Consider the following 14,964-nt stretch of genomic DNA (forward strand, 5'->3'; position numbering starts at 1 on the left):
AGCCTGAAGTCCAGCAGATGGAAGGAGTGTTTGAGTATTCCAGGGGAGAAGTAATGGTGGTCTAAACTAGGAGAGAGGCACCTAGGCCTGGAGGGCAGGGACAGGTTACAAAGTTCTGAAGGCTGTGTACTTACTTGGTAAGACTTGGTTGATTGAAAGGGAGCAGCTAAGAGAAAGGTCAAGAACAACTTTAGAGTATTCTCCATTGGCTAATGGGATGTGCCCTTTACAGAGAGGGAACACAAGATAAAAGATGGTGAACAAAGAGTTAGTTCAGCGGGAAGACAAGGAGCTTAAAAAAATGGACTCTGTGTGATAGAAACGTGAAATTTTTACCACTTCCATTTTACCACTTCCATTACAGATAAACAAGAGTTGGTCTTAGTTTAATGGGGTTTATTCCATGTTGTCTCTCATAACTTCTACCTCTTTATTAGTGCAAATATTTCTGTGTGGCAACAGAGATCTTCAATTTTCATTAAATTTTCTCCTTTTTCCCTCCCTGCTCTTTTGGGGAGAGGGGCTTGAAGACGACACTGTAAAAATTGTATTTTATAGTAATACATCCACATTATGCTATGAGAGTTATCAGTAGAATCAAGAGAAATGTCATCTGTGTTATAAGTGATTTACTTGGAAAAAAATTGAAGAACAAATTAAGTCTCTCACAAGCTAGCCAAGACCCTGTGGGGAAGGCACAGAGGTGGCAAAAGGGAATTAGGAGGAAGCGAACAGAGAGCATGAAACTGCCACGAACACTCAAAAGCCTGTGGGAGATGAATTCCATGGATTGGTTAGAGAGTAGATAGAAAATTCACACACAAAAAAATTTAAACCATCTTCATAACTCTATGTGTCTATGACTGAATAACTGAAGACTTTCTGGTTATAGACTGTGCCTATACACTCTTCCAAAATGGTAGAGGCTTACTAAGAGGTTAATTATACATGATCCTGCCTGGAATGAGCTTTGGGGGATACAATGCTTGTGTTTCACATTAGCCTTCATATATTTCTTCAAGTGCCAGACATCCCCATACCCTTGCCCTTTCCTAGCTCTTCTGCTGCCTGGAACACTATGCTTGAATAACTCCAGTTTATCTTTCATAGTCACCCTAAAGGTCACCATCTCAAAAAATTCTTTATAGAATCCCCCTCCCATCCCCACCAAATTGTATACCTGCACATCTTAGATACTCATAACACTCCATTTTTTCCCTTCATTGTACTTGCCATAAATTGATACTATATATTATTTCTAATTATTATTATTTGGTGGGAGTGCTGGAGATTGAACCCAAAAGCAATTTATCACTTAGCTAGATCCCCAGTCCCCTTATTTTATTATTGTTATTTTTATTTTGAGACAAAGTCTCAATAAGTTGCTAGGGGCTCACTGTGTTGCTGAGGCTAGCCTTGAACTTGTGGTCCTCCTGTCTCAGACCCCCACTAAGTGACTAGGATTATAGGCATGGGCTACTGTACCCAGCTAATTCTTTTTTTAATATTCAGTTGCCCCAGAAAGACAGGAGACACTTTTTATCCTCAGAGGTCTTAGCACCTAACCTTAGACTTGATAGCAATTTAGCTTCCATTGGAGGTCAAAATGTCAGTCAAAGGCCTTTGACCTTGCCAGCCCTATCCACAGCAGTGATGGTTAAAGCTCTGATGAGTTATGGGATTTAGTTGCACTCGTTGAACTTGCAGTACTTTTTCATCTCACCAGAGGTCTCTTTCTCCACACAGTTGGAGCAGAAAGAACTGCTTCCTTCTGTTTACAGTTCTCAACCTTGATGCCCAGTGTGGTTGTGGGACTCCATGGCCTCAGCATCTGGGATCCTGTCAGAAATACAGAATCCCAAGCCCCACCTGAGACAAATTGAATCCAAATCTGCTTTTTAACAAGATCCTCAGGGTTATCTGTACACACATTGAATACCGAGAGTGCTATTGTACAGGAAATATCCAATATGGGAAACAATGAAAAAGAAATCCACCCTCCTAAGTGGCCTTTTTTCACAAGGGACATTCCTACCATATTTACAGAAGAACTTAGAAGAAGGTTTAGAGTGAGTTTGTTTTTATTATGAATATAAAATATACCTACAACATAATAAATATTTACACATTTACAGTCTGCATTTCCTTTCATGTTTTGAGATCAAACTCAGTTCTTCATGGCCCCATAAGCCGATCCTTCTACTGCCCTTCACTTACACTCATGACGTTCTTTTGCTTTGGTACACAGTGTGACTTGGTTAAAACTGCAACAACAACCAGGCCCGGGGTGAAATGGCTGGCTTTACTGTCTTTTGTACTGAATTACTTTCATGCTCTTGTTTCCTTTCCTGTTACTACATGCCTTCCATTGCTTCACCCAAACATCAACATTAAAACTCCAGAAGAAAAGAGGGCTGCAATAATCACCCTTGTCCTTTAAAAAATACCTTAAACTATCAGCATGAGTGAGGACATATAATAAGCTGGCACTTAGAACATTGTACCTTTGCATGGTTTAAGAACCATCTATGGAAAGGCTCTGACAGTGTTCTGCACAAATTAAGTTTTGCCCAACAAATGATGCTCATGAAAGTCATAATAACCATGCCATTGAAGTCAATAAATAAATAAGCATTGAAGTCAATAAATAAATAAAAACAGTGAGTTTCACTAATATTAATTTAAATAGGTATAATATCCCTGGGGTTTCTTGAAACTTCCTTACGTATGTCTTCCTAACAAGTTGACAAACAAGCTGGATTTTATGGCTAGTTACTCTTCTTTTGGGCTATGCCTTAAAAAAAAAAAAAACAGTGAACAGCTACTGATGAAGAGTCTCGGTTCTCTTAGAATGTAGCTATACGAGAGCTTTTGTAGGAGTTTTCCTTGAGGCTGTCAAATATTGCTTTGGTTCCATTCTGCCAGTGTAGCACCAAATCCATTGGGGTCTTCCCAGCCTAGTCAAAAGAGAGAAGGAAAGTTGACTTGCATGTGAACAATCAGTTCCCATCCTCTGTGGGTATGCTAATAAAGTACATGTTATCAAGGTGTTTTATGGTTTCTACTATAAGGGATTTGCATTTTATATTCAAACAAGCCTTCACTGTTTCTCATAGGAATGCTTTGGGTATTTTATATTAGCTTTTTTATTTTGTTTTGTTCCTGTGGGTCATTGGTAATATCCCAGGTCCTTAGACACTAAGTGACAAGAGCAACCCAAATCATTTTGAAGTTTAAAAAACAAAAGTGCCTTATACATCTCCAATATCCTGTGGAATTAATAGCTCCAGGAAGTGGTACTATCCTTTTTGGTCCTATTGTTTTGAAAAATAGTCTGGTTTTGGTTTTTGGTTGTCTATTTTGATTCATTTGTTTTGTTTTGTTTTGTCGGATACTGGGGATTGTAGAGTACCCCTGGCGACCTCCCCAGATCTTTTTATTTTTGAGAAAGGATCTTGAGACATTGCCATATCCTCCTGCCTCAGCTTCCTCAGTCACTGGGATTACAGGTGTGCATCACTACACCCAGCAGAAAATAATTCTTGAATTGTTGTGAACTCTTGACAAATGAGCCACTGCAGCACCTCTGCTTAGCACTCAGATGCTGCTCTGTGCACCTTGGTTTAGCACTCAGGTGACTACTATTGAAAGCAGATTTTCCACAGCTTCTCAGGATTTGCACTAGGTCTTCCCAGGGAGTTCATCAACTCTTCTTGGAGTTGATGTCAATGACGTGTGAGAATAAATAATTTTTGATCAAATTTTATTCTCCCTTATACACACGCCTCAAGATATTTACAAATATTAAAACCATGTCATCTTTCAATGCTTGTCTTTAGCTATGAGAAGTCCTAAAAATTCATTCCGAAGTATGCTTTAAGCCAGAGATTGAAAATTAGAAGCTCTGAGATGCAAATCAGTCTAGAGATCTATTATGTTTTGCCCAGATTAGATTTGACTTTTTTTTTTTAAGTTAGACTTAATTGGCAACAGTTGGACATCAAGCAATTTCCTAACTGGATTTGTGCAAAAATCAGAAGAGGTGGCAACATAGCACCTGTGATCCAGACAGTAACAATGTAAGGGGTTGGGAAAAAGCCATACTAGGCCATGTGCACAGACCCCAGGAACCACTCATTTAAGTGATTTACGTGATCTACTTGACCCTTGGGAAGTGTGATCATCTTGTCCCCCAAAAACTGTGTTTTCTGCAGCTTTTTGGTGATTTCCTTGAATCTACTTTTTCTCTTTTAAAAAATTATTAAGATAAAACCAATTTTAGTATCTAGCATGAGGGAACCCTACTGGTTACATTTTCCATCCCAAATAGGCTCCATTTATCACCAATCTTTGTCCTTGTCACCAAGCCAGATATTTTCTTCTTTTTTTAAAATGATAAAATATTCCTTTCAACCTCACAATACCACAAATAAGGAGAGGAAATTATTTGCATTTAGAAAATGACTCTTTTCCTTTATTGTAATTCTCCAAAATCTTCAAAATTATTTCTCCAGTAATTTATACTCATTCCTCCTCCTGATATTTTTAAAGCCTACATTAGATGCTGTTTGCCTGAGAATTTATACCATAGAAAAAGTTGCTTACATTCCCTGCTTACTGATGAAGTTAATATGTACTTATACAAGAATTTTCAAGGCCTTAATATAGGAAATTATTTTGGGATATATACAGATAAGCCAAAATGAAGAATGGATGGGAAGTTATCTGAAAAATATAGGCTTTTCTATAAAAAAAAAAAAAAAAAAAAAAAAACTACCCGGGAAGAAAGCAGTAATGTTTCATGTGGTTATTTATAAGGAAAGAAAGACTATTCTGAATCATCCTGATTGGATATTGATTACTTTTAGTTCATTGACTCCATTGACCCCTGTGGAATTTTAGGCCATTTTTCAGGAACTAACCCAAGTGCTGCTCAGCCAGGAATGACAAAGGCAGGTTGGATTTCTTTCATGCAGGTATTTGTGTAGGTGAGCTATTTTTGACCATTTTTTTTTTACTTTCCAGACAGAATTATTAGATACTGAAGGTATAGCAGTAGCTATGGCTCTACCTACCTCTGACCACATGACCTGAGTCTTTGCCAAAATCGACAGCATCCTTATGGAAATGAGCAGAAACACTTAAATCATCAGTGTATCCCCCAAAATAAAACCATGTGGGAATATATTTTCAAGCATTAGGAAATTCTGGGAATTAGGAGGCCTGCGAGCTCTACCCGTTGTTTGCAGTACTTACACAGTTCTTGATGTTGAGGTCTGCGCCATACATAATGAGGAGTCTGATCATCTTGTAACGATTGAGTCTCACGGCGTCGTGCAGTGGGGTGTCTCCCTCCTAGAAAGGCAGAGCCAATAGGCTAGTGATAGGTCTGAAGCCAGCAGTGGGTCCCGTCCGGGCACCCCTGCTTGCCAGAGTGATTTCAAAAAACAATCAAACAAACTCGGCAGCCCAGCTTTGTCCGGCTACTCACTCTGTCTTTGGCATTGAGGTCCGCCTCACAGGCGATGAGGTGCTCAGCGCACTCGTAGTGACCGGTCCTCACCGCCACGTGCAGTGCTGTACTGAGCAGCTGGAAAATGGGAAGACATGGTTGATTGGCTGGAAGTGAAGACAGAGCCTGTCCTAGACCCCAAGGCAGGTGCAAGGGGGGACATGGCTAGGGTGCCCACACAGCCCACATTGCCAGATGACCTCAGGGGAGAGGTGGGGTTGGGAAGAGGCTGGGAGGATGGCAGAGAGAAGGAGGGAGATCCGAAGGGAAAATACCTTATCTCGTGCGCTGATTTTTGCGCCTTTGTTCAGCAGCAATTTTAAGACATCCAAATTCCCCCCACGGCATGCCCAATGGATGGCTGTGGATTCAAGCTGTACCAGAAGGTAAAAGGACACAAAGATGTAAAGGAGAACCTGGTCGGGAGGACCAGGGGGATGCAGGTTTCCTAGGGCATCCATGAGGTACTAAGGTACTAGGTGGTCCCCAGGTCAATTCTAACTATTATAGATGAAGATTCTTACCAAGTATTGTAATTTAACTGCCTAAATATGTTCCCTGTTGTCGTTTCCTACCAGGAGAGCCTCAGAACCTCAACTGCCTTTTCTTGTGATCACTGCACATTGTTCTTTTAGTAGATTTCCTCCTCTCTGCTCTATTTGGTTTATCTCTGGACTCCAAATCCCACACTCCTGAATTTTGGTGTCACTACATGCAAACTTTATTGCTGTTTTGTTGCTTCTTTAATTCTTTTTCAACTTGTTTGGTCTTTAGATTCAGTTTTGGCCAAGTCCTTTGAATATTTGATATCCTTTTTCTACTTTACTATAACATCAAATTGAGCTGCATTTAAATAAATGAAGCCTTTTCCCAGCCCAATCTTCAGTTCATAAAATATACTGTATACTGGTCTTTGTAGAAATCACAGTGGTTGAATTATTGAGCTCTGAATAGCAGCTACTTTCCTTGGATGCGATTCATTTAGTATGCAGTCTAGCTCCAAATCTCATCGGTGGCAATTGGCATCTCTCACATAAAGTGCGCAGCTAAAAAATTCTTATACATTGCTGGCAGCCCAGGGGCCAAGAACAGGCTGCTGTGTATAATGGGAGGGCAGAGGTGTTGAAAGGCAAGTGTCAACTGTATGACTTCTCAGTAATGCTACTGACTTGATAATGACCCAACTCTTTGATGAGGTTATTGAATTCTGTTCAACAGCTTTCACTTCCTCTCTCTTCCCCAGAACACTCCCCCTCCTCAGCATGTATGGGAAATACTTTCCACATGACCTAGTCCCATCTTCCAACTTTCTTTTGTATGGAGAAATGAGCTTTTGCCTGGTTCTCTCAGATCAATTTTCAATCCAATCAGCCCAGTTTTTTAGGATAGGTTTTCTTGAGCTTCATATACTCTACTTATTTTGGTTCATTTCCAAGCAAAGAAATATATTTACCATATCACGGAATTCAATCTGGGCTCCAGCTTCCATTAACTTCTTCACAATTGCCAAATGTCCTTCCAAGCATGCTCTGTGAAGAGCTGTCCGTTTATACTGTCAGAGATTTAAAAAAGAGATAGCGATGTATATATAAATGTTCATGATCCTTTCAGAGGTATGAAGCTGTGGACTCTGGTGGCCTAATTGAGAGAAACTTGGGTACTTCTTTATGAACAGGAAAGCCAAAAAGTTAACAATTTCAGAATTAGAATAATTATCTCACAACTATGATTGGAGCTTCCTGCCACATACATTTCTAAGTGCTCAAAGGCTTACACTGAGGGATGTGGACTTAAAACCTCAAAGCTACCTAAATACTGACATCTCCCTTTCTTGTATTTTACACTTTTCTTGTTCATGTAGCATTTTGTTATGCAGATCAATTTCTTCCATTCAAAATTGTTGTTAGCTTGAATATCAAAAAGGATTTAGTTCATTTTCTTGAAAGAATGGGAGACTCATTTTTAATAGGATCCCCCATCTCAGTTCATGGGGTGAAAATTACAAAAGGATTAGTGATTTCTGGCAAATTGGCTTCATGTGAGTGAATTAATAGACTATTAGAGCTGGAAAAACTTTGGACAGTTTTTCACTGTAGTAGACTAGGTTTACAGATTAAGGAAACTGAGGCTTAAAGAATGCGTTTGAGCTTGCTCAAAATCAAATAGCCAAGTAGGCGTAGAGCTGGAACTTGAACTCCAGTTTCCAGATTGCCTGTCTAGTATTGATGTGTTTGGCTCCAACCAAAGATGATGTTAATAATATATTTCTCCAAAAGTAACTTTTAGACCCTGCCTTGTTAAGTCTTTCCCAAGGATCTGAGAAATTAAAGACAAACTCAAAATCAGCCAGAATTATATGAATACAAAAACCAATCCATTGCACTAATCCAGACTTTTTTTGGGGGGGCGGGGGCAACTGCACTCTCCTGTTATGCTTCTGGCAGATGTGGCAACAGCTGGGGAAACTGTTTCAGGACAAAAGACTTTGGCACCAAAGTCTCAAGGCTTCAGTAAAGCATTAGAAACACAAAATTAATGATCTGGATTTTGCAGTGCTTTGAATAAACCTTACCTCATCACAGACATCTGGATTGTTCTTGTCTGACAAGAATTTTTCTACTACTGGCAGTTTATTCTCCAGAGCAGCCTTCAGAAACCTAGGCACATCCACAGGTTCTGTCTAAAGCCAAAAAAAAAAATAGCGTGAGAATCACTGTGAACTGTCTTACATTCAGTCAAACCCTCCACCAGTATTTGCTCCCCTCTACCACAACACTGGATATTAATACTTCAGAACCAAACAGTCCTTACAATGATTTCAGGTTCCGGTTCCTTCACAACTGGAACTTTAGTTTTCCTGTATTTTTTCCTTTTTTTCAGTTGAATGATTATTTCAAGGTCTTCTAAATTCTCAAGCTTTGATCTTTGTTCTAGTTTTTTCTTTTTGAGCTAAAAAAAAAGAAATCCAGGTGTCAAAAACGTGGTGAATTCTACTTGGCATGCATTCTGCTGTTGTCTAAACAAAATCTGCAAAGTCTGACACAAGAATGTGAACAGTTTGAGCAAGAAAATTTTTAAAAAAATAAATAAATAATTCTTTGACTTTGGTTTAGTAATTTCTTATTCAGGTATTTGGGGTTCTAATTTTTAGCTAATTGCCTTCATGCTTTCTTCCTTTGCTTGTAGATCAGCCCTTGACTAACTGGAGACACGATCTAGTCTCTGAGTGATGATTTCCTAATTAATGCCATAAATAAGCCTCAGATTTCTGTAGAATTTTATCATGCTCAAAAATTAAAGGTTTTTTTTCAGCCCAAAAGAATCTAATAATAAATATTAAGTTCTGAAATAATAGTGCCATTCTCTTTCAGGTGGACCACTATTCAGGGAGTACAGCAAACTGATGCACATTTTATCTGTGTTAGTAAGTAGTCAAACTTCGCTTGGCAACAGAGATTGTGTCAATACAGATAACAGATACAGTCTAACTGATCCATGGACCACAAACCACATTATTGAGAAAAAGAGGTCTCCTTTACTTGAGATTAAGTAAACAGAATACGGCATTGGAAATTCATATGACATGATTATCTCTTTAAGCCTGTTTCTCAATCAAACATGATCATAGCACATTAAATCACTGATTCAGAAACCAACAGTCATGGGCTTTTCTAAGAATTATTTTCCCAAACCTATTCCATATATTTTGCCTCTTTAAGGATTCAAATTTGGTCCAGAAAACATCTCTGGAGTGGTTTTATTTTCTTTCTTCTTCCTTTCTTCCATGGTGCCTCTATCCCTCACCCAGCGCCAACCCCACAATAATAGATTCCATGAAAGGTTCTTACCTCTGCCTCTCGCTGTTTCTCGCTTATCCACTGTTGCTCCCCCACGTTCACATGGTGGGCTGGAAGTGTCTTTAGATCTTCTTGCTTTTCCAAAGTGACAGCAGCTTCATATTCTCCATCTCTGAAATCCTCTGGAAGGAATACCCCTGCCTCCCCGTTGTTATTCTTCTTTCCTGTGACCTGCAAAGGAAGAAGACAGCATGGTCAGAAGGAGCAGTGCCCTTACTGGGGTCATTCTCCACAGAGGATGCTGCAGGAGGTTCTTGGTCCTTCCTCCCTGGTGACAGGCACCTCCATGTGGTACACTCTCAGACGGCTACAGATAACCCAGGATTACCTTCAGGTGCATGTCCACTCTCAGTTAAAGTAAGCCTCAGTGTAGGTTGAAATATTTAAATCTACTTTGAGTCCACATAATCAGATTTCTTCTAGGAGATTCACAACCCCTTCTCTGCTTATTTAAAATTCCTTAGTTTTAGGTAATTTTGATAACTCTCAGCATTGACTTGGAAATTTTCCAGTCATATATTCTTGCAAAAAAAAAATCTCCCCTAAGGCATTTTGATAACTACCTGTGATTCCACACTATAGTAATAAAACCAAAGGAGAACATAATAAATAGGAAATATGCAGAGAATTCATTACTGGCAGCTCCATTTTATTCCAGTTTCACTCAATTCATCACATAAACCTACCCCTTTTCCAAACATGACATTCTCAGAATTCCCTTGCATTATGTCTGGAAGAAAAAGGCATCTCAACTTTCAAATTAAAACCAAGATGAGCCAGTTTTTCTTGTGTAAAAATAATGTGTCTTACATACCAGTTCCTCTACTTTCAGTACCATCATGTTGGTGGCAGTGGTCTGTGTGTCTCTCTCCTGTGGAATGAGCCCCTGGAGTTGGCCCTGCTGAGCCTCTCCACACCAGTCAGCTTAAATAGCTTGGGCAGGGTGAGATAATCTTCCAACCTTGGAACACAAGTAACACCCACCACCCCCACTAGTGGCCAACTCAGAGGCAGGTGAATTTTCATTCCAGACTCAATGTCTGGGAAGCCCGAGAGGGAGGGGATGACAAGCGCACTCTGCTGAATATGTGAATCAGGAAGAAATGTGAGAGGGCCATTCCTTTGGCAATGACCACACTGCTCAGCAATGTGAGTCATCCTATTTATCAAGAAGCCAGGGGACAGCTGTCTGTTGATATTGCACCACATCACTGCTCTTTTTCCTTCTTTGTCAGTTTTCATATGACTAACCTATCAAGAAAATGTGAATGCTCTGCATATCACACTCCCAGTAATATCTTTCTGATAACCAGAATTATCAACACTTCACTTTGGGGAAGTGTTGCCTCAGGGCATCCTATTTCTGTGGGTAAACAGCCTGAGAGGAAAGGATCCGGGTCCTGAGGGCACTTGTCTATATCTGTTTGGAATTCTCTGGAGTGATGTCTGGGGCTAAAATGGCCCCATGACATGCCACCTTACTTACCATTATTATAAGAAATTAAAAGCATTCAGTAATGCACTTTTATTTTATAGTGTCATTGGCCATAATTAGCACATGACATGTACACTGTGTTCTAAAACAGCATACTAACTGGAGCATTTTTCCTTCGAAATGGATCAGAGTGGTCCAGAGATAGATTATATGAGACCAGTTATTAGCAACAACATGACCTTGATTTGGTTATTGAGATAAACTCCTCAAATGCTGTGGGAAAGAAACCATCCATGGGAATTTGTTAGAGAGAGAGAGAGAGAGAGAGAGAGAGAGAGAGAGAGAGAGAGAGAGAGAATAAAAAGAAGAGAAAATAAAGATTTGGGCCAGGAGTGGTAGTGCACACTTATAACCCAGGCAATTTGAAAAGTCAAGGCAGGAGGATTGCAAGTTTGAGGCCAGCCTCAAACTTGAGGCTTTGTCTCAAAAAAAATAAAATAAAATAAAAATGAAAGAGACTGAGGATGTAGCTCTGTGGTAAAGCAACCCTGGGTTCAACCTCCAGTACCAGAAAATATATATATATATATATGTTTGGGGCTAGGTATGTGCCTCAGTGGTAGAGTGCCTTCCTAACATTTGTTGCAATCCTAGGGTTTCAACCCCAGCACTGCCCCACCCCCGCAAAAAAGAATACGCCCCCAAACAAACAAAAAAAAATTCAGACTCCCCTGACCCTACTACAGGGAATCTGGGGCCAGATATTTACAGATATTTCTAGGGATCTGTCTTTTTCAAAGCATCAGATGATTCTGGTATAAGATGTGAGACACATGGCTAGAGGGGTGATGAGCTTTGCTTTGAAGAGGGGTAAAAAAAAAAAAGATCTCTGTTTATGGTTTCTCATTTCTGAGGTATTAAATTATGAAAATTATTTAGGTTACTATCTTCAAAGCCATTTAAAATCTTACTTTTTTTTTGTAAAAGAAATAAGAGTGAGTAAGAGAAGGGAACTATTGGAGGAAGGCAGTGCTGATTGGGATGTTAAATAGACATCACTGTCTCCTCATACTCACCACTCAAACCAATATGGCTGCCATTCTCATCTTCCCGCATTGAAATAACCTGCCAATGGGTGACATTTCTGGAACTTTCAGAATGAGCCACTGACCTCCAAAACCAAAACACTGACAAAGAGGGACCCTACCAATAACTCCTGTATCATGTGTTCTGGTCTACTAATATTCTATCCTGTAAGGGGTAGGGGTAACTGAAAGAACTCTCCCACCCTTTTCTTTGAGGTGGGCACAGCTAACACTATTTTTCTTTGGTCTTTTGAAGTGAGAAATAGCAAAGCAAGCTTTTCCTACATTCCATTCTTACACCTTTCTTTCCTAAGCCTAATACAAACTCAGAGAAGTAAAAGAGATCTCTTTAAGGAGGGGCAGCAGGTTGTTCAGTGGCATTGAATATGGAATTTCAGAGCTGTTTGTGCCTCAAAGTTTGAGCAAGACCAGCACTCTTTGCAAAGAGGATACTGAGGCACAGCAATGTTAGGTAACTTGCAGATTTCCTGAAGCCATTTCTACCCAGATCCACTCAGGAACCACACAAAACTGATTAAAAGGCTCTCTGGTGCTCAAAGAATACAAAATGGGTCAGAAGGGCTACCAAACCCTTTTCTCCATTTCATAATTTAATTATCCCCTCAAACCTGACTGTATACAAAAGGCTCCAGAAGACTTGAAGAAAACTTTGCAGAGCAGAGCAGTTGAAGAGGGGGTGGCAACATGGGCAGAAACAGAGAGAAAGGAGCCAGCTTGGGTATATTTAGGGCCAGCAAAATCACAGCCAGGCAAACCTTTTCCACACCGATCCAGTTTGTCCTTATAAAGCATGAGGGAATATGCTTTTTGAAAAGAGATTCTACATGCCTTTAGCTCCTTAGCAACATATAAAGCAAAATTGTATTTTGAATCATTCATCAAAATTGAGAACAAAACTTCTCAACTGGAGGAGAGCACCTCCCACTCTCTGTTGGCACCGTGGGATTGAATCCAGGGGTGCTCAACTATTGAGCTACATCTCCAGCCTCTTTTTACTTTTTTGTATTTTGAGACAGGGTCTCACTAAGTTGACCAGTCTGGTCTCAAATTTGTGATCTTCCTGCCTCAGCTTCCCAAGTTTGCCACCACACCTGGCTCCTATTTGCCTTCATCTAGCTTCGAACTGGGCAAACCCTTTCCTTACCAAAATGAATTAAAACAACAAAGTTTCTAGCTGGAACTCCAATCATTTAGCAATGGCAATACCAACCACCTATGACCAGAATGAGCAAGAGAATGATCTCTGAACCTTGCTGATATCAATGCAGGAGACTTTTCTTCCTCTTCTCAGATTTTATGCATTTCGATGGGTGAAGTGAAAAATGACCAGAATTACAACCCTGGCTATAGCTGTTTATAGGAGAAAGTTTAAAAGGCAGAAAAATGGGGCCCGAAGCATCCAAACACCACCCAGGTTCCTGTGCCATAGCTCAACTCCATGGGTAATTTTGTGTAAAATATGAAATATAACACATTATATATCTACTCAGACTTTTTGTTTTTCTTATTATATTTTAACTATACACGCAAGATACACATTGCTATTATTAAAATAACATTGCTCAGTCAAGATCTTATTGGGTGTTGATTTGATACTTGATTTTTTTTTCAACTCAATAACAAGTCTTTGAGATTGTCTTCTATCAACCTAAACTGATCTACCTCATTATTTTAAAAGCCTAGATGATTTTTCATGGATAGACATGGTATGTTTTTATTTGACCATTCTCCTGTTTATGAACATGTAGACTGTTTTTCACAATGGTCACTTTTATTTGCTACTACCAAAGGCATTTTACAGCACATAAAATTTTATTGTTATTAACACCCCTCATCCTTAGAATACCCATCTCAACACTAAAACGAAGAGCCCCAAGGACAGCAGCCAGATTCCGCCTTGGAAGACGTCTTGTTCCACTGTTGTACTTAGAATTGCTCATTCTGCCATCAGCAGTCTCAGCTGCTGCTCACCTTCCTTGGCGCAGAGAAGTGGCTGACTTAGCCTGCCCAGGAATCCAAGCATCCTTACAGCCAAGAATGGTTCGGTTACACATTCGAAAATGCCAAAGGAAGGTCACAAAAGGGAAGCAAACAAGGTTTAAGGTTGTTTCCCTTCACCTGCCAACCCAGGAATGGAATCACCTGCATTTGAAAAGCTGTAAAGTATTAGGGACATTTGAACAAAATGGTGGCCTCCACCTTCCTCTCAAAGATGAATCAAAATTGAAATATTGAAATGTTTGAACCCAGGACTCTGGACCGAAGTGCACACAAACTGCCCTGAGCCAACTGGGCTGTTCACATTGGAAAGTTTCTTTTTGCAACATCAGAGGGCTCCTGGCACTAGAGGTAAGTAAAGCTCTCGCTCCTAGATCTGCCAGCAGATGCCTTATTAAAGTAAATGGGTCTCAGTACAAATTCTCAATACAAACATATGTATAAACTCATGTCAACCAACAGGCACAAACAGACATATGGACTCTTGTGGAAACGCAAGGAAGCCCAGTCCTCTGTTTATTAAATAATGTCCAGCATAAAAGGTTTACTGGAAGCAGATGAGACTACATGTTAGCAACTGATTTCAGCTAACTTTCATATGAGGCCTAACAGAAGATCTGACAAACCCCTAGCACTCACTCACTACATGTCTAAGACTCTATAGCCATCAAAAAATGCCTCAAACAGACTAGTGCCAGATAAGACTTACCTGAGACCCAACAGGATTCTATTGTTCTTTCTTAGCCAAACCACTATCTTGATTTCTCCCTTAAATGAGAAATAATTTGCATTATTTCTAATGGTACTTAACTAATAATCCTCTAGTACTAATCAGAGGTGAAGATAAAATGCTTATGGGTTAGTTACCTCCTCTGGAGTGGGAGCAACTCATTAGCATCTTTCAAACAATAATGAACATCAACAAGTGAGCTTTCAGTTAGGGCTTGAGATGTAAACTAACATTTGGTAGGATAGTGGTTCAAAGGCCGGGTGCATCTCACAGTTAGCTATAAAGCTTTTAAAAATATGCTCATGCCCTGGTCTGGTCTCACTCCA

The 14,964-nt window shown here is 39.8% G+C and overlaps 1 protein-coding gene across 1 annotated transcript; it reads right to left on the bottom strand.

The window, feature by feature from the left end:
• Positions 1 to 2,063: 2,063 nt before the first annotated feature.
• On the bottom strand, positions 2,064 to 10,388 carry Ankrd1 (ankyrin repeat domain 1). The gene is made up of 9 exons (XM_046450541.2): positions 10,184 to 10,388; positions 9,361 to 9,540; positions 8,324 to 8,461; positions 8,085 to 8,192; positions 6,966 to 7,064; positions 5,788 to 5,886; positions 5,492 to 5,590; positions 5,257 to 5,355; positions 2,064 to 2,957 (listed from the first exon to the last, which is right to left on the bottom strand). Exons 1-9 carry the CDS (start codon positions 10,208 to 10,210, stop codon positions 2,847 to 2,849), a joined length of 960 nt encoding a protein of 319 aa, XP_046306497.1. The 5' UTR covers positions 10,211 to 10,388; the 3' UTR covers positions 2,064 to 2,846.
• Between the last annotated feature and the right edge of the window lie 4,576 nt (positions 10,389 to 14,964).

The sequence above is a fragment of the Marmota monax genome, unplaced genomic scaffold (assembly GCF_021218885.2).
Source record: "Marmota monax isolate L192 unplaced genomic scaffold, Marmota_monax_Labrador192_F-V1.1 WCK01_AAM20220418_F8-fsc00004, whole genome shotgun sequence".
Lineage (NCBI taxonomy): Eukaryota > Metazoa > Chordata > Mammalia > Rodentia > Sciuridae > Marmota > Marmota monax.